The 27354-nt window shown below is 46.1% G+C and overlaps 1 protein-coding gene across 2 annotated transcripts in view; it reads right to left on the reverse strand.

The window, feature by feature from the left end:
* Window positions 1-27354, reverse strand: part of mapk8ip3 (mitogen-activated protein kinase 8 interacting protein 3) — a 263435-nt gene that overhangs the window by 154876 nt on the left and 81205 nt on the right. Inside the window, exon 5 of one of the 2 annotated variants that reach the window (XM_086000698.1) lies at window positions 20858-20881. The exons of the other annotated variant lie outside the window; for it this stretch is intronic. Coding sequence (XP_085856824.1) covers window positions 20858-20881 — 24 coding nt within the window. The remainder of the gene's footprint in view (window positions 1-20857; window positions 20882-27354) is intronic. 2 annotated transcript variants of the gene reach the window in all.

A 27354-nucleotide genomic window follows, 5' to 3' on the forward strand; every position in this document is an offset into this window, starting at 1 on the left:
CGGCGTTAGCGCCTTAAGAGTGTGGCGCCTGATTTAACGCTCCAATCATCTCCAGGGGCGATAGAAGCCAAGTTTGCAGTCGGAGGCGATAATTAGCGCCAGGCCAATAATTGCGCCCCAAACGGGGCGATACCGAATTTCTCCCCCAAAAAGAATTAGAAAAAATTTGGAGGAAAAACTTCAAATTTCAGGCTTTGAGCTAACAGATGTATATGGATTAGTCATTCAAAAATGTGGAACCTACCAAACAATGTTCGGAGTTATACTGTTACTATCTTTGGACTACTACAAGCTATAACAATCTTTGGACTACTACAAGCTATAACAATCTCAGTTTTTAGAAAGGCTATGAGGCAGCATCAATCATTCCTACGCAATATTACAGAGAATATATTGCACTACATACCCTCCATCATCAATGAGTTTAGTGCTATTGGTTTAGATGACTTGCAGTGTGTTACACTCATGCTAGAGTCAGGCAGCTACCTAAGATTTCAAATAGACACGGGTGCACGATGTAACGTGATTCCGCTTCACCTAGATCAAAAAGCAACAAGAGATTTTAAGCTATCAAAGGTTGAAACACATAAGTCCAAGATTGTAGCTTATGGTGGTTCAAGTCTCCCCCCCCCACCCCCGCCATTAGAGGACATGTATGAATCCTGGTCCAAAGTGGTGACTTTAGGTGTAAGCTGGACTGAAAGCTCGTCGATAGCACAACAATATGGACTCTGCTGGGTAGAAAGGCCTGCCTGGGCATGAACATCATTAAGTACACTGGTAATGATATCAATAGAACACCCTCTACTGGAGTAACGGTATAAACAATCAATAATTACAAGCCACTAACCAAGGAGTGGCTTTGGCAACATAAGATGTAACTTATCATGCCAATAAAGCGATTTGAATTGTGAAAATTGTTTGAATACTCGAAAATGTTTCTGAATTAGTGACGGGGCAGGACAAGTTGAGGGAGAGGACCGAATCAAGCTCGACAAGGCAGTAGATCTGGTCCAACATGTCCCGCCACCAGTGGCTTTAAGGGATAAGCCGAAAGAAACCCTGGATAGTCTGGTCAGACAGGACACCATCACTCCGGTGACAACGCCGACCTCATGGATCAGTTCGATGGTAGTTGTATCTAAGATGAACGGCACACTACTTAGATCCCAAAGACTTAAACAAGGCTATCAAGCAAGAGCGTTATCCTCTTCCGACTATTGAAGATGTACACGGTGCTCAAGTCTTCACAGTTCTCAACGGCCACAATAGGTTTTGGCACGCGAGTCTCGAGTAAATTTCTCCCCAATCTGTCAGACATAACGAAACCGGTCAGAGACTTAACGCAGAAGGGCGCAGTGTGTTTCTGGGGAGAAACGCAAGAATTGGCGCTGCAACGACTCAAAGTAGCGGACACCAGCACACCAGTCCTTAGGTATTATAATCTCAAGGAAGAAGTCACTCTACAATGCAATGCATCTGAATCTGAACTTGGAGCTGCAATGATTCAGAATGGACAGCCAGTCGCGTATGCATCAAGAGCATTATCAGCAGAGACAAGATATGCGCAGATCAATACCGCTGGAAGCATATGCCATTTGGGATCAGTTCAGCACCAGAAGTCTTCCAACACAAGATGCATGAGCTGGTGGAAGGACTGCAAGGGATAGCGGTCATTGCCAATGATTTTGTAACGGTTGGTTTTGGAGAAACGCTTTTAGCAATTCGAGACCATGATAAACACCTGGAAGCTTTTCTACATTGATGCAACGATCGTGGAGTGGTGTTAAACATGGACAAAATGAAACTTTGTAGGCAAGAAGTACCTTTTATTGGACACATTGCTGCGGGAAACAGACTTTGTGTTGATCCAGCCAAAGTTAAAGCAATTTTGGAGAGGGCATCACTGACTGATGTAGCAGGGATCCAGCGACTGCTTGGACTTGCTCAATATATGAGTAAGTTTCTCCCCAATCTGTCAGACATAACGAAACCGTTCAGAGACTTAATGCAGAAGGGCGCAGAGTGGTTCTGGGGAGAATCGCAAGAATTGGCATTGCAACGACTCAAAGTAGCGGACACCAGCACACCAGTCCTTAGGTATTATAATCTCAAGGAAGGAGTCACTCTACAATGCAATGCATCTCAATCTGGACTTGGAGCAGCAATGATGCAGAACGGACAACCAGTCACGTATGCATCAAGAGCATTAACATCAGCAGAGAGGAGATATGCACAGATCGAGAAAGAACTTGTAGCGATTGTGTTTGCCGGTGATAAATTTGAAGCTTACATCTACCGTTGGAACGTGGTGAATATTGAAACGGATCACTGTCGGTTGGAATCAATAGTGCTCAAGCCACTAAACAACGCGCCTCAGAGACTTCAAAGAATGCTGTATAGACTCCAAAAATATAGTCTGCGAGATTCATATAAGGGGAATAGATGGTCCGAGCAGATACATTAGCAGAGCATAGCTGCCAGAAGTTAACGCCTGTGCTTTTACACCTCAGCTGGAGGAAAGTGATCATCGTGAATTACTTCTAGTTGGAGACTCAAGCTGGCGACAACTTAATCATGCTGCAGTGGATGACCCGGTTCAGAAGCAACTGCATGTTATAATTCGGCAAGGCTGGCCTGGGATCAAGTCAGGGGTACCTGAATGCCTCCACCCCTACTTGTGATTCAAGATGAACTAACTGACCAAGAGGAATTGATATTTAAGGGACAGCAGCTCGTGGTACCAGCTGTATTATGTAAGGAATTGATGTCAGTAGCACATTTAACACACATCGGTATAGAAGGTTGTATCCGTAGAGTCAGTGACAGCCTCTATTGGCCCAGGATATCAACAGAGCTTTTTTTTAAAATTTATTCAGGGGATGTGGGTGCCGCTGGCAAAGCCAACATTTATTGCTCATCCCTAATTGCCCTCGAGCAGGTGGTGGTGAGCCGCCTTCTTGAACCGCTGCAGTCCGTGTGGTGAAGGTACTCCCACAGTACTGTTAAGAAGGAAGTTCCAGGATTTTCACCCAGTGATGATGAAGGAACGGTGATATATTTCCAAGTCAGGATGGTGTGTGACTTGGAGGGAACTTGCTCATGGTGGTGTATCCATGCGCCTGCTGCCCTTGTCCTTCTAGGTGGTAGAGGTCGCAGGTTTGGGACCTCTATATAGCTTCAATACATTGCGAAGTGTGATATCTGTTTGGCTCATCACAGTTCTCCAAGTATTACAGCACCAGATTGTGGCTAGGCCTTGGTCGAAGGTTGGGACTGACCTTGGTGAGTTACATGGCCATACCCTGCTCGTCATGTGTGACTGCTACAGGGATTTTATCCAAGTAGCCAGCCTCACTTCAGTTACTACATGCAGTATTCTGAGAGAACGCCAAGAAATGTTTGCAAGATTTGGGCTACCAGACAACCTAGTAACAATTTGCTCTGTTTGCCAAGACATGGGGATTTAAACACGTGATGTCACCACCTCACTACCCATAGTCCAATGGCAAAGCTGAGAATGCTGTCAAGACCATCAATGACTCTTCAAAAAACGCAAGGAGTACACTCAATCAGATTTTCAAAAGGCAGTCGATAAGGTGCCACACGAAAAAATTGTGTGCAAAATAAGGGCTCATGGGGTCGGGGTAATACATTAGCATGGATAGAGGATTGGTTAAAGGACAGAAAACTTAGAGCAGGGATAAACGGGTCATTTTCAGGTTGGCAGGATATCACCAGGGTGCCACAAGGATCAGTGCTGGAGCCTCAGCTATTTACAATCTATATTAATGACTTAGATGAAGGGACCGAGTGTAATGTATCCAAGTTTGCTGACGATACTAAGCTAGGTGGGAAAGTAAGCTGTGAGGAGGACATTACAAAGGGATGTAAATAGTTTAAGTGAGTGGGCAAGAAGCTGGCAGATGGAGTATGATGTGAGGAATTGTGATGTTATTCACTTTGGTATGAAGAATAGAAAAACAGAATACTTTTTAAATGGTGAGAAACTATTAAATGTTGGTGCTGAGGGATTTGGGTGTCCTTGTACATGAAACACGGAAAGTTAACACGCACATTGCAAGGGGGTTGGAGTACAAGAGTAAGGAAATCTTGCTGCAATTGTATAGGGCTTTGGTGAGACCACACCTAGAGTACTTTGTACAGTTTTGGTCTCCGTACACAATGAAGGACATACCTGCCTTACAGGGGGTGCAACGAAGGTTCACTAGATTGATTCCTGGGATGAGAGGGTTGTCCTATGAGGAGAGATTGAGCCTATACTCTCTGGAGTTTAAAAGAATGAGAGGTGATCTCATTGAAACATATAAGATTCTAAGAGGGCTTGACAGGGTAGATGCTGAGAGGCTGTTTCCCTTGTATGGATGAGAACAAGGACTGCAGGGAGGATGGGCAAACTGACCACGGCACCGTGGTACAGGAGGCCATTCAAGTGGGGGGAGTAAAAAGGAATGTGGTAGTGGTAGGCGACAATATAGTCAGGGGGATAGATGCTGTTCTCTGCAGCCGCGACAGGGAATACTGAATGCTGTGCTGCCTGCCCAGTGCCAGGGTTAAGGATATCTCCTCGCGGCTGGAGAGGAACTTGGAGTAGGAGGGGGAGGATCCAGTTGTCGTGGTCCATGTAGGAACCAACAACATTGGTAGAACTAGTAATGAGGTTCTGCTGAGGGAGTTTGAGGAGCTAGGATACAAATTAAAAAACAGAATCTCAAAGGTAATAATCTCTGGATTGTTACCTGAGCCACGCGCAAATTGGCATAGGGACAAACAGATTAGAGGTTTAAATACGTGGCTCAAAGAGTGGTGCGAGAGGAAGGGGTTTCAGTTCATGGGGCACTGGCAATGGTACTGAGGAAAGAGAGCTGTTTCGATGGGATGGACACCACTTAAACTGGGCTGGGACCAGTGTCCTGGCGAATCAAATAACTAGGACAGTAGAGAGGGCTTTAAACTAATGAAGTGGGGGTGGGAGGATTCAGGAAAGAGTACATTTAAAAACAGCAAGAGAAATGTCAAGGCTCTAGAGCAGAGTAGAGTTTTGGGTAAAAATAAACAGAGTGGGTCAGGAAGAGACAGAGAGAGTAACAAAGGTAATAGGGCATCAGTGACTAAGGTGACATCAGGGAAAAATAGAAAAAAGTCAAAGGTAAAAGCACTATATCAAAATAAGGCACATAAACCCCACAGGAACAGTGCTCCAACCGAGGCTAACAAGAGAAGTTAAAGATAGTATTAAATCAAAGGAAGAGGCTTATAATGTTGACAAAAAGAGTAGTAAGCCTGAAGATTGGGAGGATTTTAGAATTCAACAAAGGAGGACCAAGAAATTGATAAAGGGAAAATAGAATATAAGAGTAAACTAGCAAGAGACATAAAACAGACTGTAAAAGCTTCTATAGGTATGGAAAAAGATTAGCAAAAGTAAACGTGGGTCCCTTACAGGCTGAAACAGAAGAAATTATAATGGGGAATAAGGAAATGACAGAGAAATTAAACAAATACTTTGTGTCTGTCTTCATGGAAGAAGACGCAAAAAACTTCCCAGAAATAGTGGAGAACCAAGGATCTAGCGAGAATGAGGAACTGAAAGAAATTAGTTTTGGTAAAAAAAATAGTACTGGAGAAATTAATGGGACTGAAAGCTGATAAATCCCTTGGACCTGATGGCCTATATTCTAAGGTTTTAAAAGAGGTGGCTATAGATATAGTGGATGCACTGATTGTCCTCTTCCAAAATTCCAGATTCTAGAACGATTCCTGCGGATTGGAAGGTAGCAAATGTAACCCCACTATTTAAGAAAGGAGGGAGAGAGAAAACGGGGAACTACAGACCAGTTAGCCTGATATCGGTAGTGGGGAAAATGTTAGAATCTATTGTTAAGGACGTAGTAACAGGGCACTTAGAAAATAATAATAGGATTGGGCAAAGTCAACACGGATTTATGAAAGGGAAATCATGTTTGGCAAATCTGTTAAGAGTTTTTTTGAGGTTGTAACTCGCAGAATAGATAAGGGGGAACCAGTGGATGCGGTGTATTTGGATTTTCAGAAGGCATTCAATAAGGTGCCACACAAGAAGTTATTAAACAAAATTAGGGCTTATGGGATTGGGGTAATATACTAGCATGGATTGAGGATTGGTCAACAGACAGAAAACAGAAAGTAGGAATAAACTGGTCATTTTCGGGTTGGCAGGCTGTAATTGGTGGGGTGCCACAAGGATCAGTGCTTGGGTCTCAGCTATTCACAATCTATATCAATGATGTGGATGAGGGGATCAAATGTAATATATTCAAGTTTGCTGATGATACAAAGCTAGGTGGGAATGTAAGTTGTGAGGAGGATGCAAAGAGGCTTCAAGAGGGTATCGACAGGCTAAGTGAGTGGGCAAGAACATGGCAAATGGAATATAATGTGGAGAAATGTGAAGTTATCCACTTTGGTAGGAAAAATAGAAAAGCAGAGTATTTTTTAAATGGTGAGACATTGGAAATGTTGGTGTTCAGAGGGACCTGGGTGTCCTTGTACATGAATCACTGAAAGTTAACATGCAGGTACAGTAAGCAATTAGGAAGGCAAATGGTATGTTGGCCTTTATTACAAGAGGATTTGAGTATATGAGTAAAGACGTCTTACTGCAATTATATAGTGCTCTGGTGAAACCACACCTGGAGTATTGTATACAGTTTTGGTCTCCTTACCTAAGGAAGGATATACTTGCCATAGAGAGTGTGCAACAAAGGTTCACCAGACTGATTTCTGGGATGGGGGATTGTCCTATGAGGACAGATTGAGTAAACTAGGCCTATATTCTCAAGAGTTTAGAAGAATGAGAGATGATCTCACTGAAACATACAAAATTCTTAGAGCTTGACAGGGTAGATGCAGGAAGGATGTTTCCCCTGGCTGAGGAGTCTAGAACCAGGGGTCACAGTCTCAGAATAAGGGGTCAGCCATTTAGGACTGAGATGAGGAGAAATTTCTTCACTCAGAGGGCGTTGAATCTTTGGAATTCTCTACCCCAGAGGTCTGTGGGTGCTCAGTCATTGAGTATGTTCACAGCTGAGATCGATAGATTGTTGGACTCTAAAGGAATCAAGGGATATGGGGATCGGGCAGGAAAGTGGAGTTAAGGTTGAAGATCAGCCATGATCTTATTGAATGGCGGAGCAGGCTCAAGGGGCCGTATGGCCAACTCCTATTTCTTATGTTCTAGCTCTATTAGATTGGTGCAAGACGCAGGGTGAAGGTGTAGATATAAGCCCTGCACAGAGACTTATGGGTCGTAGGTGCAAGACACTACTTCCGATAGCGGAAACACTCCAACAGCCTCGATATTCGACTGAGGAAGACAGTCTGCACTTGTTGGCATGAAGTAACGTCAGCAGTATTACAATGGACAGGAATGCTAAATCACTTCAAGAAATACACCCTGGTGATACAGTGCGGATGAAACTCCCCGGCCAGAGTCCTGGAGTGGTGGAACATGCACATAAGTGTGGCGGGTCCGAGAAGTTACAAAGTGCAAGTCCGAGACTCATCATACTGAAGGAATCGCCGTCAGTTGATTTATGCTGGCGAGCCTCCTGTAAGCAACACTCGGGAGATTGAGGGCTTTTCTGAAACACAGGTTCCCAGCAGTCCTCTGAACCTTCCGCAGTCTCCAAAGCAAATGACAACAACTAGAACACCCAAAACTCCTGGCAGTCAGACACCAATCACTGATCGCAGGTCTGGAAGACAGCACCAGCCTCCATCTTGATTGAAGGACTATTTGTTTTTGTAGTGCCTACTTGTGATTGTGTGTTTTGTTTCAGTTAAATTCCAGAGTTCCTCTACGTGTGATTTGTTTTTAAACTCTGAAATAGTTAGATAGTATGTCTTTTTCTTTAAGGGGAAAGATGCGACGTGGGGCGCACGTTTGCTGTCCGTGCATGGCGTCTGCGTCATAGTCACATGATTAGTCATGTGACTCCTTTGTTTTCTCTCGTGTGTGTGTGTGTCGGTGGAGCTGCAGACTCATGGAACTTCTGGAAAGTAACTTTTTGTTTAAATACTTAATAAAACGTTGATGCTCTTTCTAACACACGGCTACGCTTACCTGTGGAATTCTCTATCAAAGAAGGCAGTAGAGGCCAATTCATCTATATATATTCAAGAAGGAGTTGGATATATTTCTTAAGGCTAAAGGGATCAAGGGATATGGGGAGAAGGCAGGAACAGGGTATTGAATTTGGATGATCAGCCATGATCTCATTGAATGGCGGAACAGGCTCGAGGGGCCGAATGGCCTACTCCTGCTCCTATCTTCTATGTTTCTATGTTTTTTAAAGGGGTATCGACACAGAAGTGGGATTGGAAGGGAGTATAAGGATGTGCGCGGTGAGGGATACAAGGAAGTGGTCAGAGATGGCGTTGTCTGTGATTGACACAATGGGAGTAGAAAGACCACGTGAGATGGCAAGGTCGAGGGGGTGGCCGTGATCATGGGTAAGAGAGTTTATATGGAGGGAGAGTTTGAAGCAGGGCAGTAAAATCAGAGGAGAGAGGGCAAAATGAGTTGAGATGGAGACTGAAATCACCGAGGATGAGAAGTTGTTGAACACCAGAAGCAGGGAGTCAGTGATAGGCTTCGTGCAGTAGTTGCAAGAACAAACATATTCACATTCTTGTTTTCCTATTGATCTAAGCTTCTGCAAGCTTTCTAAAATCCATTTCTTGGATTATTAATCGCCAAATACATATTTGTTCACTCTGCAAACTTCCCATCAAAATACTTATCAGTTATTCTCTCTGGAGTGCTCAACATCCTCAGATAATTACTCATAAAGGCTCATCGATAAAACCTGCCAGTAATGGCACATACATAACCTTCTGACTCGTGGACAGAATAAAAATGAGTTTTCACTTTGACTAAAGTTTCCTACTTAAAGAATCACGTTGGAGCTTTTTCCATTTTAATCTCCCCTTCATCCACCGTGTTGTTTGTCTTTATGTTTGCTCTAGTTACATACATCTGAGCTTTTACTGACAGCGAGTAATGGTATCTCATGGGAACAGATATTTTCCACTTTCTAGAAACAAAGTTATTTTCGAAGACATCATCTAATGGCCCACAAAAGGACCCAAACTGTGGAGTTTACTTTGAATAGTTCAACCTCGCAGTACCATAATTAAGACACTCCATTGCTGTGCACATATCATCACAACCATGCCGATTTTAAATTTGAGGTGCGCAACGGACGGTGTGCAGGCAAAGCACGTCTGCCGCCCTCCTGTTGTTACCGTCATGAGGCCAGAGTCATTTTGAGGCCTAGGCCTCATTTACATTGCGGTCAATGCCTGGGGGGGGATGGGGAAAGGTGATCCCAAGGGTGGGGGCCTCACGCAGCCCGGCAGCATGCCAAAGATCTTTTGTGGGCCCAGGAGGAACTTTTCTGCTCCTTCGGGCCCCGCAAAAATAAAAGTTTAAAACAAACTTCAGCCATTTGGTTAACGGCGTCCAGCAGCTCCTTTAAGGATCGCTGGTTAGGCAGCTCAATGGCGGAACGAGTGGTCCACCCATTTGTACCTTAAAATTGTAATCAGAGTGGTGTGCCTCAATAAATCCGAGACTCAATGTTAGCGGAACAAAACAAGGCTTTTATTAACTTAGAAGGTAACACACAGTGGAGAGGTGACTTCCATCCAGAGGTCTGCAGTACTGGATGTGAGGCACGCTGAGCCTGCTTACATAGGGGCCAGGTATGGGCGGAGCCCTACACACAATACAATACAAGGTGAGGAAACGGAACTGAGGTAAGGGAAATGAAACTGAAACTAAACCACAGTCACAATCACACAGAAAATACAGATGAGTGATGAATGGCATATTTCATCACATTCACCCCTTCTATAGATTTAGTCTGTTCGGGGGTTTGATAGTCCTCTGTGACCGACGTGGCTGTTGTGGTGCCGCGGGTGTCGGCTGGGTGTCCCCGGTGGCCTCCTGGGTCTCTGCCGGGGGTGCCGCCAGGGTTGTTGAAGGGGTAGTTGGTGGGGGTACCGTTGGTCGATGTTCTTCCGGGGGTGATGAAAGAGTAGTGGGTGGGTAAGAGTTGCTGTGATCGTTGTTGCTGCTGTTGTCGTGGTTGTTGTCGTTACCGGCTGGGGCGACGTCTTTTATGGACACGGTGTCCTCCCTTCCGTCGGCGTGCCGGACATACGCATATTGGGGGTTGGCGTGGAGTAGGTGCACTGACTCCACGAGAGGGTCCGTCTTGTGGCCCCTCACATGCCTTCGCACGAATACCGGACCTGGGGTGGAGAGCCATGACGGCATGGATACGCCGGAGGTGGATTTCCGGGGAAAGACAAACATTCGTTCATGAGGCGTGGCATTAGTGGCAGTACACAATAGCGACCGTATCGAATAGAGCACATCTGAGAGGACTTCCTGCCAGCGGGAGATAGGGAGGCCCTTGGTCCTTAGAGCTAGAGTGACTGCTTTCCATACTGTCCCGTTCTCTCGCTCCACTTGACCGTTACCCCGGGGGTTGTAGCTGGTGGTACGGCTCGTGGCGATCCCCCTGGACAGCATGTACTGGCGTAGCTCTTCACTCATGAAGGATGCCCCCCTATCCGTATGGATGTAGCTCGGCATACCGAACAGGCAGAACAGGCTGTTGAGGCATTTAATGACCGTGGCGCTGGTCATGTCTGGGCAGGGGAAAATGTGGTAAACCACTGTTTGTATTCCACTGTGTACATGCCTGGACATGCCTCGGCTGACTCCTCCCACAAGTCCTAGTATAAAGGTGACTGCTCCCCAGCCCTTTGTATTTCTGGACCGGTCGACTACTCGAGGCAGACCTTCATTCTTTTGTTAATAAAAGCCTTTAGTTACTCTCTTAACTCTGTCTTTTATGAGTAATTGATAGCGCATCAGAAGGCGAATGGGAAATGGGAGTATTCGTCCACAATGTTCAGGAAGTAAACATTGCGGCCGACGGACGGGAGGGGGCCCTTGAAATCTAAGCTGAGCTGCTCAAAGGGCCGTGTAGCTTTGATTAAGTGGGCTCTATCTGGGCGGTAGAACCGAGGCTTGCACTCAGCGCAAGTGCGGCAGTTCCTGGTCAGAGACCGAACTTCCTCAATCGAGTAGGGTAAGTTACGGGACTTTATGAAGTGGAACAGCCGCGTGACCCCTGGGTGGCAGAGGTCGTTGTGGAGGGTCTGTAGCCGATCCCCGGTGGCGCTGGCACACATCCCTCGTGAGAGGGCGTCGGGGGATTCGTTAAGGGCCCCTGGCCGGTAAATGATGTCATAATCGAAGGTGGAGAGCTCGATCCGCCACCTAAGAATCTTATCATTTTTAATCTTCCCCCTCTGTTTATTATTGAACATAAACGCTACCGACCGCTGGTCGGTAAGTAGGGTGAAGCGTTTGCCGGCTAGGTAGTGGCGCCAGTGGCGCACTGCCTCCACGATGGCTTGGGCCTCCTTTTCCACGGAGGAGTGTCTGATCTCGGGCCCTTGGAGGGTCCTCGAGAAGAAAGCTACGGGCCGCCCCGCCTGATTGAGGGTGGTCGCCAAGGCAAAGTCAGACGCATCACTTTCCACTTGAAAGGGAGTGTTCTCGTCCACTGCCTGTAGCGTGGCCCGCTCAATATCCCGCTTAGTGCTTTTGAAGGCGGCGTGGGCCTCAGCAGAGAGCGGAAAAGAGGATGCTTTCAAGAGGGGGCGGGCTTTGTCGAAGTAGTTGGGGACCCATTGGGAATAATAAGAAAATAACCCCAGGCACCTTTTCAGGGCTTTGGGAGTGTTGGGCAGGGGCAGCTCCCGTAGGGGGCTCAATCGGTCGGGGTCTGGTCCGATTTCCCCATTCTCCACCACGCTGCCTAGTATGCAGAGGCGCGTGGTGTTGTAAACGCACTTGTCCTCGTTGTAAGTGAGGTTGAGTTTTTGTGCGGTTTTCAGGAACCTCTCGAGGTTCGAGTCGTGATCCTGCTGGTTGTGACCGCAGATGGTGAAGTTGTCGAGGTAGGGGAAGGTTGCCTGCAAGTGGTGGTCATCGACCATGCGGTCCATCTCCCTCTGGAAGACCGAGACCCCATTCGTCACCCCAAAGGGGACTCTGAGGAATTGGTAGAGGCGTCCGTTCGCCTCGAAGGTGGTGTACGGGCGGTCCTCTGGTCTGATAGGGAGCTGGTGGTACGCTGACTTGAGGTCGATGGTGGAGAACACCCGGTATTGGGCGATTTGGTTCACCATTTCTGATATGCGGGGTAGCGGGTAGGCGTCTAGTTGGGTGTACCTGTTGATCGTTTGGCTATAGTCGATCACCATCCGTTTCTTCTCGCTACCCCTTACCACCACCACTTGGGCGCACCACGGGCTGTTGCTGCGTTCAATAATGCGCTCCTTCAGGAGCCTGTCTACCTCGGTCGCGATAAACCGCCTGTCCTCCCAGCTGTACCTCCTGCTTTTGGTCGCTATTGGCCGGCAGTTAGGGGCAAGGTTCACGAATAGCGAAGGCGGCTTTACCTTCAGGGTAGCCAGACCGCACACTGTGAGGGGCGGCTGGGGCCCACCGTAATTGAGCGTGATGCTTTGGTGGTGGCACTGGAAATCCAGGCCCAAGATCACGCTCGCACATAGATTCTTCATGATTAGTACTTTAAAATTATCGTATACAGTTCCGTTAACGGACAATTGTACCGTGCAGTAACCCATAATGGTCGATGTCTGGGTTTTATCAGCCATAGAGATGGTACCCCGAGTAGGGACCACCTTTAGGGAGAGTTGTTGTGCTAGTTCAGGGTGGATAAAACTCTCCGTGCTTCCACTGTCAATTAAACATTTAACCCCGCACCCGTTTACCTCGATGTCCACCATTGATTTGGATAGCGGGTGCGGCCTGGTCTGGTCCACTGTGACCGATGCCACTGTAGGGCCCTGATCGAGACAAGATGGCGTCCACGCCGTCTGCTCACAAGATGGCGGACCCCACGAGGTCAGGCAAGATGGCGTCCAAGATGGCCGCTCCCACGGCGCACATGCGGCGGTGGCGGGTTTTCCGGCGGGGTTCCCTCTGCACACCTTCCCGAAGTGCCCCTTCTTACCGCACTTAAAGCAGGTGGTGCCTTTCGCCGGGCACAGGTTTCTGGTGTGCTTCGACTGCCCGCAGAAGTAGCAGTTGGGGCCCCGACGCGTCACGGCTGTCGTAGGGCTTCTGGGGGGAGAGCGGGGCCCCGACGGTGTCGGGCGGGGAAGATGCCTTCCAAGATGGCGGCACCCTTGGTGCACACGTGGCGGCGTGGGCGGCGCGGGCTGAAGAGTAGGCGTCCGAGTTTCTCTGGGCCACATCCAGGGATCGCGCTATGTCCACAGCCTGTTTCAGGTCCAATCCCGTTTTCTCCAGCAGTCTCTGCCGGATGTAAGTGGAGCTGAGGCCTGTGATGAAGGCATCGCGAACAAGCTCGTCAGTGTACACTGCGGCTTTTACATCTTGGCACTTGCAGTCTTTGCCAAGCGTTTTCAGGGTGACTAGGAACTCATCCAGCGATTCCCCAGGTCGCTGTGCGCGAGTAGCGAGCAGATGCCTAGCATACACCTCATTCGTAGGCTGCTGGTAATGCGCCTTTAAGATGTCGCAGGCGGCCGGGTACGTGTCGGCGTCTTGGATGAGGGGGTAAACCATGTGGCTTACCCAATTCCGCAGGATTCCGAGTTTCATACTTTCAGCATCCGTAGCGCCTGTGACGGCTGCGGAATTGTCCAGGAAGAATTCCATACACATAAACCAGTGTCCGAAGCGTGCCGATGCGTCCGAAGCATGCTGGTCCAAATCCAAACGTTCGGGTTTCAAGAGTTGATCCATTGTGTTGAAAAGTAAGTTAATAAAATTGATGTGCCTCAATAAATCCGAGACTCAATGTTAGCGGAACAAAAGGCTTTTATTAACTTAGAAGGTAACACACAGTGGAGAGGTGTCTTCCATCCAGAGGTCTGCAGTACTGGATGTGAGGCACGCTGAGCCTGCTTACATAGGGGCCAGGTATGGGCGGAGCCCTACACACAATACAATACAAGGTGAGGAAACGGAACTGAGGTAAGGGAAATGAAACTGAAACTAAACCACAGTCACAGGCACAATCACACAGAGAATACAGATGAGTGATGAATGGCATATTTCATCACAGAGTCCTATGTACATCATAGAATCTTAATTTGCCTATTTCAACTGGCCTCCCACTTGACACAGGCGAGTGCTCTAGGGATTAATGTAGAAAGTGAGAAGTGTGTGCCTATCTGCGGGGGCAGCAGAGGGAGACAGGACTCACAGGTGCAGGGAATACCCAAGTCCGACAGACACTTAAGCCTGGAATTTCCTTGGAGCTGCTCTCGCTTTGCCGCCGTAAGGGTAGAGCAAATCTGGAACCCTCTCCGCCAAAAAGCTGTTGAGGCTGGGGGTCAATTGAAAAACTCAAAACTGAGATTGATAGATTTTTGTTCGGCAAGGGTATACGGAACCACGGTGGGTAGATCGAGTTAAGATAAAGATCAGCCGTGGTCTAATTGGTCATGGGCGAAGTTACAGCAAAGGAACAGGAACAGCTCCTAGGAAATTCCAGGACTCAATGTTGAACAAGTACGAGATGGACAGCGATCTCATACCTGTTAGATGAGGGAGAAAGGAATAGAAGGATATTTCGATAGCTTGAGATGAAGTAAATAGAATGTGAGGAGGCGCGTGTGGAGCATAAACACCGGCATAAACCGACTGGCACAATGGCCTGGTTCTGAGCTGTAAATTCTATGTAACTCAGAGAAGGGTTGGTCCTGAAGAACATTGCAGCACCATAGAGCAAGGAGTTACCCAAGTGCTGAGGCAGGTTGACTAAACGGTTTGGAGAGTGGTAGTAGTGGGGAATCCTATAGTCAGGGGTTAACGTCACCTTTTCAAGACCGAGAGTCTCAAATTATATGTTGCCGCTCTGATGCCTGAGTGAAGGACATTGCGGAATGGGTGGAAAGATATCTGGAAATGGAGCGAGAGCAGCCAAAAGTTGTGGTCCGCATTGGAATTAATGACAGAGATAGAAGTGCACTTTAAGGTCTCGCAGAGGGAGGTTAAGGAGGTAAACTGTTTCAAGATTAAGGTCCCTTTTATTCTGCCCAGCAGTCAGGAAGTTATATACATGCCATTACTGGCTAGTTTTATTGATGAGTTGATATTTGGATACACTGTATTGGGTTAATGTCGCTACAAAGCATATCTGATATTTGGGACAGTTCTCCCTTGGAACTGAAGATCAGGTGCTAAGTGTATTACCACTGCATCACAGCGCTCTCTAGATAGCACTCCAGATGGGATCTGAACAAGGCTGTTTACAACTGAAGCATCACTTCCTCACTTTCAAATTCCAACCCCCTTGAGATAAAGGCCAACATCCCATTAGCCTTTTTAATTACTTTTTGCACCTAGGCACTAGCTTAAGTGATTTCTGTACATGGACACCTAAATCCTTTTGCTCCTCCACAGCTACTAGTCTCTCACCATGAAGCAACTATTACAATTTGTCTGTCTTTGATCCACAGTGGATGTCCTCGCACTTCCCACATTGAACTCTATCCGTCAGTTTGGCCCACTCATTTATAGCCTGTCTTCAGTCTTTGTAATACCCTGCTCCCATCCACACAAATTACTATGCCCCCTAACCTAGTGTCATCTGCAAATTTGGATGTACAACTCTCCTGGCTGCAGATACAGAAGTTGTGTGACTTAAAGAAGAGTACAAATAGCACATATACAGACATGAAGGAAAAATTTATGCCAACAACACTGTACTGACAGAGAGAATGTTACAAAGCTGCAGCAAGTAAGGTGGTTGCAATAAAAACAGCACAGTTCCACAAATTACACTATACATGTTATCACAGAAAAGATAATGGACCTGAAATTGTGTTGGGGGTTCTCCCAGTCTCAACACCGTAACTCCAGTGGGACTCTGACAGAACCGTCGGGGAAACGCGTCGATGGCCATTTTCGGAGGTTCCTCCAGGCTCCTGCTGAATGTACAGTGGGAAATCGAAAGAACTCCCATGGAATTCCAGGGACAATATATTGCAGGAAGGCATTGCCATGGGCCAAATCAGCCTGTCACAATCCCAGTTGCTGTTATGTTTCAAGGCAAACCTGGCACATAGTAAGGGGGCCCTGAGTTCCGGACCATTTTGCAGAAACAGCTGAATGCCGATGACAATGCGTTCATGTTATTTGGAAGAGAGAATCTGAAAGGCTATGGGAATGCAGAAATTGGGGCAGAACTACTGAACATACCGTATTAATCATATTCTATGATTTGTACAATATGTTGAATCAACATGTCCATACCCTATGGATGTGCACAACTGCACAATACTGCTTAAAGTAACAATACCAACAAAGCCCATTTACTCAGAACGTCCCATCAGCTCTCTTCACAGAGCAACCACCCCCTCTTAAAGTAACACCAGCATAGAAGATCATACTGATGCTGCACTACAGACCATCCTTAAACATATGACAACACCAACATCATTGACAGTGACGACCTTCGTTACACAGCCATAGACACACAATGATAAATGCTGCCAGCGGGAGTTTGGGGTTAAAGGTCTGAGCTTCATCCCCTTATGCCCCCACCTCAATGAATTTCGAGCTCGGCACGATGCTGAGCTCTTTTTCCGCCACCTTCGTCTCCGTGCCCACTTCTTTGGCCAGGAGTCTTCCCCCTGCACGGCTGACCCTTTCTCCCGCTTTCAGAATTCTCATTCTACCTGGACCCCTCCCTCTGGCCTCTTACCCTCTCTAGATCTTTTCATTGCAAACTGCCGCAGTGACATCGGCCGTCTCCATTTCTCTGCTCCCCTCACTCACACCAACCTACCTCCCTCTGAACTTGCAGCCTCCATTCTCTCAGATCCAACCCCAACATTGTCATTAAACCTGCTGACAAGGGTGGTGCTGTTGTTGTTTGGCGAACCGACCTCTACCTAGCAGAAGCTGAACGCCAACTCTCCGACACCTCCTCCTACCTCCACCTGGACCATGACCCCACTACCGAACATCAAGCCACCGTTTCCAAGACTGTCATTGACCTCATCTCCTCTGGAGATCTTCCCCCCACGGCCGCCAACCTCATAGTTCCGCAACCCCGCTTCTACCTCCTTCCCAAGATCCACAAACAGGACTGCCCTGGTGGACCCATCGTTTCAGCCTGTTCTTGCCCCACGGAACTTATCTCTCTTCCTATCTCGACTATCTTTTCTCCTTGTCCAGTCTCTTCCCACCTACATCCGCGACTCTTCCGATGCCCTCCAGCACTTTAACAGTTTCCAGTTTCCCGGCCCCAACCGCCTCCTTTTCACTATGGATGTACAATCCCTCTGCACCTCCATCCCCCACCAGGATGGCCTGAGGGCACTCCGATTCTTCCTTGAACAGAGGCCCAACCAGTCCCCAGCCACCACCACGCTCCTCCGCCTGGCTGAACTTGTTTTCGCATTGAACAACTTCTCCTTTGACTCCACTCATTTCCTCCAAATCATGGGTCCTAGCTATGCCTGCCTTTTCGTGGGATATGTGGAACACTCTTTGTTCCAGTTCTACTCGGGTCCCCTCCCTCACCTCTTTTTCCAGTACATTGATGACTGTATCGGTGCCGTCAACTGCTCTCACCCTGAACTAGAAAATTTCATTCACTTTGCTTCCAATTTCCACCCTTCCCTCACCTTCACTTGGTCCATCTCCAACTCTTCCCTTCCTCGACTTCTCCGTCTCCATCTCTGGGGATAGGTTATTGACAAACATTCACTACAAGCCCACTGACTCCCACAGCTACCTGGACTACACTTCCTCCCACCCCGCCTCCTGTAAGGACTCTATTCCATTCTCCCAGTTTCTCCGTCTCCGCCGCATCTGCTCCGACGATGCCACCTTCCACACCAGTGCTTTCGACATGTCTTACTTTTTCCTCAACCGAGGATTCCCCTCTACTGTGGTTGACACGACCCTCGACCGTGTCCGTTCTAGCTCCCGCACTTCTGCCCCTCCCTCCTGGAACCACGATAGAGTTCCCCTTGTCCTCACCTTTCACCCCACCAGCCTCCACATTCAACGGATCATCCTCCGCCATTTCCGCCACCTCCAGCGTGATCCCACCACCATACACATCTTCCCCTCACCTCCCCTTTCAGCATTCCGTAGGGACCGCTCCCTCCGCGACACCCTCGTCCACTCCTCTATCACCCCCAGCACCCCTTCCCCTTCGCCCGTGCAAACGCAGGAGCTGCAACACATGCCCTTATACCTCCCCCCTTCCCATTGTCCAAGGCCCCAAACACCCCTTCCAGGTGAAACAGCGATTTACTTGTACTTCTTGCAATTTAGTATACTGTATTCGCTGCTCACGATGTGGTCTCCTCTACATTGGGGAGACCAAACGCAGACTGGGTGACCGCTTTGTGGAACATCTCCATTCAGTCCGTAAGGGGGACCCCGAGCTCCCGGTGGCCTGTCGCTTTAATTCTCTGCTCCATTCCCACTCAGACCTCACCATCCTCGGCCTCTTGCATTGTTCCACGGAAGTCAGCGTAAGCTCGAGGAACAGTACCTCATCTTTCGATTAGGCACTTTACAGCCCTCTGGACTCAACATAGAGTTCAACAATTTCAGCTCATAACCTCAACCCCTATCACATATATATATTTTCTTTTCTTTTTTTATCCACACTTTCTGTTTGGCTTTTTTTTCCCCCCTCCCACATGGCAGCTGTCCTTCATTCTGCCAGCGCAATTCACACTTCATCTAGAGCCATCCTTTGTTCCTTAACCTGTCCCATCACCACCTCCTCTTGCCTTGAATATCTCTTAACTGTCTCTCAATGTCTCTTAATCTCTCCTGCTTTCTATCCTATCACTGACCTTCCCTTTTGTTATTTCATCCCCTCCCCCCTTTTCCCAGCCCCTAAACCTGCTTTCCATTTCCTGCTTTTTTCCAGTTCTGATGAAGGGTCTTCGACCTGACACGTTAACTCCATTTCTCTCTCCACGGATGTTGCCTGGCCTGCTGAGTTTTTCCAGCGTTTTCTGTTGTTATTTACAAGATATAGTCACGGCTTACTTCAACTCGCTTGGAAAACAGTTACAGGCATTCACGGAGGAGAGATTCAAAGACCGCACAGATACCCTGTTCTAACCTGAGAGAGATCAGTGGGTATTCTGAGAAGCTGCCCTCCAACAGTGTAATTCGTGGAGCATCACAAGAGAAGTGTCATCACATCACCCTGCACAGGTGACTGTAGCACTGTCTTTCAAAGCAATGATTCCATAGTGACTCCAACAAAGACGACCGCTGGCACTGGGATGGCCTTCTGTGTTCCCTGCGGACTATACTGTCACCCACCAGTGCTACTGCTTCAACCAGGGAAGCACAGCACATGAACAACCAACATGAAGAAGTTCACAACACACAAGGGACAAACAAGGTAGCAAAAGCACATTAAACAGATTAGTACGGAAAAGCAGAACATCAATTCACTTTTTGCATATCTTGCAGTCGGTCACTCTTTCATTGTAGAAAAGAAAGCATCCTTTGTCTAACAGCCAAAGTGGTGTCAAAGGTCACTGCCAAGATGATCCCTGTGGCATAAAAGTTGGGGCCAGTGGTGGCCTTCACTACTACTGGTAGTCCATGACAGATGGTAATTGTCCCAGCAGGTCTTCATGACCCTGGGAGCACACTTCAGTCAAAGTAAGCCTGTGCTGGTAGTTCAAGTGGATATTAAAAACTCCCACTGCACTATTGCAAGGACAGGGAATTCTCAGTCAACATTCCTCTCAATCAATGCCATCAAAAATATATTAACTACTCATTCATCTCATTACTCTTTTTCTCTAGCTATGCACACATTAGCTGCCATGATAGTCTACATACCAATAGTCACTCCATTCCATACCTAATTCATTTTATGTGAAGCTCTATGGGTTTATCTGGGTGGAATGATACGGCACTATAGAAATGCAAGACTTTCTTTCCGTCATGCATTGTTTCTGCACTAAGCCCAGGCAGCTAACTTCGTTGCAGTAGATCTGATGTCTGGGGTAATACTTGATGTGAATCACTTGCCTCCTATTCTCTTTGCATTCCTGGGCCATCTTATCCTCTTGCTCCTGCTTAACTGGAATATATCGACCAATTAGCCAAGCACCATGCTTTCAGGCAGGAAACTTCTCTGGACTATTTCTTTTTAACTGCTTGGCCATGCATCAAAATCCTCCCTTTCATTAAACTCATTAATGCCAGATCTAACCAGAAGTAAAATACTCACCTTTCAATTTGATTGCACATCTGCAGGATGCTTTGTGAGGTCATCATTAATCTAATAAGACTTTAACAAGTAAAAACACAGACCATTCACTCACTTTACACTCATTTTGGTTAATCAGTTTTTGGAGGGGTAGGAATCCTTAGATCAGCGCTAAATAGTCAATTTTTACCAATATTACACTCCTTTTTACTCACATCTACTATCTTACAAAAATTAGTGAAGACAGGAAAATCTAGCCCATTATACTTTATCTGCATGCTGGCATCCTCGTCAGATAGCTTGGAGAAAGCATTAGTCAATGTACATTCACTAAACAAACTTCAATGATTAATCAATAAATGCAGTGATTAATCATAACAATTCAAAAATAAATGCTGAGCTAGAAGGGACCTTATTGTTCCCAGCTTGGGTAGGGAGAGGGATGGGGCAAAAAGGATGCATTTGGAGTAGAAGGGTTGAAATGGCTGAACAGCATTTACCTTTTTCTCCATGGTTGGCGATGACTGTGGTAACACAGAAAACAGCCACAACAGCAGCAACAGCACAGAAAGCAGGGCAAGAAGAACACAATTAATCAACACAGTTCAAAGGGCACAGACTAGAACAACACATAGCCAGCTGGCTACCATTGAGAGGAGCCCCAATACTGCAGACAAAGAAAAAGCAAGCAATGCATAAACAATATTCTATGGCACAATGAGGGCACTAGTGTAGATATGCCAGGTCACAGATAGCTGTTTCAATTTACCAGGATTAATGCTTAAACTTTAATTTTTACACTTTGTTATGAACTTCAATAAAATTCATCAAAATATGCAGCACAAGAAAATTCAAAATGCCATTCTTTTGTGCTTATTAATTTAGGAAAGTTTCAGCTTTCAGTGAGTAAAAGTGCTAATGTCACATATCAAAGTATACGGTCCATTCACCAATCTCACGCTCCACCTAGACTTTACATTGTCAGATTTGGTTTCAGTTTGTGGGATTTGATAACCTTTTGGTTTACTTCTATGAGGCAAGTAGAAGAGATGTACTTATTCTTTTGCTCTCAGATAAAATAAGGATGGTCACTTGTTGGAAGTGCTATCAATACAATTGTCCAAAACAATAACATTAACAATATTTCACCAAGACCATAAAAACAATATTAGCTGTTAAAGATTGTCTTTAATTACTTGGCATATCTACTAGAAGTCAGCATGAGTCCAACAACACCATGATTGCTGCTCTCTTGTCAGCACCTGCTGGGCCCCTGGGACCTCACTCAGGTAGAATTTCCAAAACTTGTCATGAATTTGACACATCAATCATTTCAAGCCACAGCAAAGAAGAGGCTACCGAAACAGCACCTCCCAAAAGTTATGAAGCACAGAGGAAGATTTTTTTTTGTGTGCCTAATTATGTACTTGAACCAAAGCAGCAAGCTGAAGAAACGGCCAGGGAAGGGTTGGTACAATTACTGTGGCCATGCTGCTGCAGGACATCAACGTATGTAAATGGCCCCAGTCTATAAAGGGGTCCTGAGGATCATCAAAGGATAATGAACAGGTCTCGGGACAAACTTGGCACAATGTAAATGCCCAGAAGGCTTTATTGCAGTATTAGTGCAGTACCCAATTTTTTCTAGATGATGTTAAAGATCCAGCAGTTTTCAGTAACAAAGTAGCTACTGAAACACAGCACACAGGCAGACGATATGTTCAGATAGCGGGCCGGAGTAACTAGAGATCGTACTGTGAATCAGAACAGTTGGGATAATTTGTAATTACCTCTCTGATAACAGTCAATTTGCTGTAGTGTACCTAAGGCTAATCCAGGCTAACTGGATGTGATGTCTGTGTTCATAGTTAGGTCCTTAGGTGTAATTGAAGCCACAGAGTTACATATCAAGTGTGACTTCTGTTGTTGGGATCTCATGCTAACCACTAATATCCATCAATGATGTTGAAGCAATGCTTAAAATGTTTGCAGATCCTACCTTTACTTAAAAAGGAATTTGGAATAGTTTAGAGAACCTGACTATGGGCCTCCCTCTATAAAGATCGCACGGCAGCATTTGTTCTTGAGAACAGATCCTGATGGTGACATTCAGGCCGTGCAATTCCATAGGGATTCTCCTGGCCTTCCATCGTGACTCCAGTGGGAGAATGTTTTTTGGGGGGTTTCACTGGACTCAACAGTTACAGCGGGTGACTGGGAGAACCCCCATGGAATTTCAGGGGTCCTGTTAGCCAAACTATTTTTTTATATCAGTTCACAGGATGTGGGCGTCGCCGGCAAGGCCAACATTTACTGGCCATCCCTAATTGCCCTCGAGAAGGTGGTGGTGAGCCGCCTTTTTGAATACAACCGAGTGGCTTGCTAGGCCATTTCAGAGGGCAGTTAAGAGTCAACCACATTGTTGAGAGTCTGGAGTCACGTATAGGTCAGGCCGAGTAAGGACGACAGATTTCCTTCTTTAAAGGGCATTAGTGAACCAGGTGTGTTTTTTTACAACAATCAGGTAGTTTCAAGGTCACCATTACTGATACTAGCTTTTTATTCCAGATTTAATTAATTGAATTTAAATTCCCCACTTGAACTCACGTTTCCGGATTGTTGGTCCAGGCCTCTGGATTACTAGTCCAGTAATATAACCACTATGCTACCGTTCCCGATCGATAACAGCAGTCACCCCATTTCCCAACATAATTCCCCCGTGTAAAACAACTTGGAGCTGTTTTGATGTGAAAGGTGCTGTATAAATGCAAATTTTAACAAATTTCAGGCAGTGTTTCTTTCGGCCTCTACTGCCTGGTAAATCTTTAACAATATCTGATACACAGGGACATTCACACCTGCTGATGTAATCTATCTTTAGGGTATCAGCTGCATCTCAGCCAGATTCATCCAGGCAGATAAGTCAGGCTGACTCAACCTTTGCTTCCAATGAGATTAATTATGCCCCCAGACCAGAATGATGCTCTGCTACTGTAAATTTTATTTGCACTTCAGGCCAAGACAGTCGCCAGGCGTAAAGTCCCGTGACAAAAAGTTTCAAGAGGCTGCCTGCAGGGACAGCAGCATACTCTTCAAATGAAATTACATTTGTATTCGATGCACAGCGCAGTGACAATGTTCGGGCCATCACTGCTTGAGGCAGTGTTCAGCACTTCGTATCAAGTAACAAGCGCATTAGTATTCCCCAAATGACCAGTGAAGGCCACACAGCATAACAACCACTGGTAAAAAAAATTAAAAGTACAATCTGCATCTAACTTTTGGCTTTAGAATATCAAAATGTCAATTTTATGAGCATTCCTTGGAGTATTCATTTAATTGTTTAAAACTTGAACACTATCTAATCTGATTGAAGTTGACAGAATCATATTAGTCAAGAATGCCCCCTGGTTAATTTGTGATACAGAATGTCTCATACAGTGGAATTTAATTGGATGCTGCTGGCAGTTGTGTGCAAAGTACTAAATTAAATTCCCCCCAGCTAAACATTTATGGCATTGGCACATCACTTTGAAATCATCAATCCCATTTTCTCTTCTTAAATACAATAAATAATACTGCCAATTATTCCACACTTGCCAATGTTTCCTGCTATCGAGTTGTGTACGCACTCACACAGCCCTTTGCTAAGTGTTCCGAAACATATTCTGTGTTGCTGTGGGAAATCTAGTTGTAACATTTAGGGCCTGCATTTGATGTCGGAGGCTTCCCGCGGACGAATGCCACCAAACCGCAAGTACGAACCTACCTGATGGTCCCGGCGGTTCAGACCCTCGCGCTCCTGGGCCTGCAGGCGTACGCCTGCGTAAAGGCCCACGTATCCCGGGGCACAGGCGGTTCGTAAGCACCCCTGGGATCACGTGGACCAGCCCAACCAATCAAAAAGGGGGGTTCCCATTATGCTTATGGGGAGTCCATTTACGTACGGAATCCCCGTAAGCATGAATAGGAATCCCCTAAAAAACACAATTACACACCAGTTAAATAAAAATAAATCATCTCATGTTCAAAATTAATTAAAATACAATTTAATTAAACATTTAAAACAAAAATTAAATTTTTTGAAAATTAAATTTAAACATTTTAAAGGGGCTAAAAATAACCTGAACTCATTTTAAAGTTTTTTTATGTTTAAATAATTTAAATATTTATTTAAACTCTTACGCTGGTAAGAGAAGGCCTTACGCCTGCTTTAATCAGGCGCAAGAGATTCACGGACATTCGCTGGGCAGTAGTTCCGCCAGCAAATGTCCATCTCCTGCGGATTCGTACGATGTCGAGCTAAAACTTGACAGATCGCAAGTTTCGGGTTTTCGCGCATGCGCATCGCACGCAGAAACCCAGAACTTGCGGGGTACATACGGCCACGTACGCACCGCATATGCAGTCATAGGCCCCAGAAAATCCGGGCCTTCATTTTTCCACCACCAAAAGGACTTCTGCACTTCTCATTGCTTTGTGTAGGCTGGTGCGGAGAGTGTTGGAGAAATTGATCTTTCAGGTGAAGAAGGCATGAATGGGAGTTTCACTGGCGGAGGAAGTAAGATAAAGGAATAGGAGAGCGATGAGCCGCAGGTAAAAGTAGTCCTGCCAATGGGCCAGATGAAGGACTGAGGTCCCATTTAAAGTTAGATATCTAACGAAGAGATGGGGAAGACCAGGTCAATAAGGAAGAAGTTGGAAGCAGCATCGTTGTGGGGTTAGGTTCAGGCCAGCAGTGGAGTCCAGATCACACAAGGAAGAACAGATGAGGCAGTGCCAGGAAAGTAAGCAGGTTGAGCCGCTCATATGGCTCATTGGTTAATCATACTGCATTGTGTGTCACGGAGCCACACAGACCAGCAAGGTTCTAAGTTTGATCCCTGTTCTGTGTTGAGTTAGCAGTTTTGCGCCAGGCTAAGGGGTGGGGGACGACAATTGAGTCAGCCTTGGCTCAGCGATCGGACTCTCAACACGGAGTCAGAAGGTTGTGGGTTTAAGCCCCACTCCAGAGACTTGAGCACAAAAATCTAGGCTGAAACTTCAGTGCAGTCCTGAAGGTATGCTGCATTGCCAGAGGTGTCATCTTTCAGATGAGACGTTAAACTAAGGCTGTGTCTGCCTTCTTGGGTGGTGTAAAAGATCCCATGCACTATTCGAAGAAGCGTAGGTGAGCTCTCGCAGTGTCCTGGGCTAGCCAATATTTATGCCTCAACCAAGATAACTAAAACAGATTATTTGGACATATATCACATTGCTGTTTGTGGGAATTTGCGGTGTACAAATTGGCTGCCACGTTTCCTACATTACAACAGTGGCTACCCTTCAAAAAGTATTTAATTGGTTGTAATGGACTTTGGGGGACCCTGAGGTCGTAAATGATGCTATCTAAAATGCAAGTTATTTCCTTTCTTTCTTTAACCTCAGTGTCCCCAGACTGAGGAATGCAAAATTGGCCATGGTTCCCATTCCTGGAAGCTACTCAGTTACCGCTGCAGAAAAGTGTAGATGTGTGGACAGCAGGTGACAATGGCTTGGCTATGATACCTCCAACAGGTTAAACAACCCGACAACTTTCACTTGCTGAGCTCACATGTGCAGACTGAAAGCTTAGGTCAGCTACTGAAAGGGTGAGAGTGACCGTGGAACCATATCTGGCATGACTCAGGGAGGAGAGGAAACATGGAGGAAAAAGAGCTGATCAACAGAACAGGCATCTGGGATACCCAGTAATTAGCAAGGAGGTCAAGAGAAGGTGGAACCAGAGCACTGCGATTAGTTTAATTTATTATGCCAGTACTATGTGTGGGGAGAAGATGTAGCCAAAATATTCAAATCAAAAAAAATTGTGTTAATTTATTCAGTTATGCAGCAATCATTGATTTTCAGACATCACAGGGATAATTTGTAACCTAACTTGCCGGGCGGGAAACCCACCGGCTGCAACTCCGGTTTTATACCCCGCCCAATATTACTCTCCACTGGCTTCACTGGAGAGTAAAATCAGGCGGGGTGTAAAACCAGCGCTGTACCCCGAGCCCGTCGGGTGGGTTAAATAAAAATTGCCCCCAACTCATTTCACCTTGTATTATACCACTGGATCCGTAGATTATTTATTCTTTTCTTCAGCCAATAGATATTTATTGAGATTTGGCCAAATAGCTCCCCCAATGCCTCAGCAATTTTATCTAATAGAAAGTCAGAGGTTCAATCCTGAATCTGTGCTGATTTAACTGGTCTACGCTTAGATAGTAGTTAGAAGTGCTACAAGTGGTCTCATCAACCCTGGGTTAAGGAATACAAAATTGGGCAGAATTCCTGCTCCTAACTGCAATCGAATGCTTCTACCTGGAAGCGAGAGTGCGAGTGTGTGTAAATACTGAATGCGGATCAGATTAGATTTAGCTCAGATTGCTCCCTCTCCCACATTTACTTAAAGTTCAAAGCTCACACATGAAAAATAGCCACTTGGGTGGGGTGCAGGAGGTGACCAGCATCTGTGGAATTATACCCCAATAAGGAGTCACTGGGGAAAAAAAATGGCAGGACAAATTGGGGAGAGAAAAGGATTCAGCCAGTAACTTATTTAAATCTGTTCCGTATTTATCAATATTTATTTATTAAACTTCAGTCCACACTTATTCATTTTCTAACTGAGTAATTATTTATTAAAACAGTCAGTATTTACTGACTAGAATTTACCAATGTGTGCTTATTTAATAATATTCAATATTTATTAAAACATAATTAGTAGCTTCATCATTTATTCAACTCCTGGATTCAGAATTGAATTTCCAAATTAGCAAACTTTGAGGTATGTTGTTGGTCCCAAAAGTATCTACAGCAGCTACAGAAGGGATTGAGTTCCCGAGGCAAGTTAGGAGAACTGAAGGTGCCTCGTAGGCTGGGACTGTTTTCATGAGGCAATGTGTTGAGATTGAGGTAATCATTAAGAGGGGACTATAGTGCGGAGGTAAAGGGCAGATTTATAGCCAAG

Source organism: Somniosus microcephalus, chromosome 11, assembly GCF_052327205.1.
Source record: "Somniosus microcephalus isolate GS21.2 chromosome 11, FLI_Smic_1.0, whole genome shotgun sequence".
Classification (NCBI taxonomy): Eukaryota; Metazoa; Chordata; class Chondrichthyes; order Squaliformes; family Somniosidae; genus Somniosus; species Somniosus microcephalus.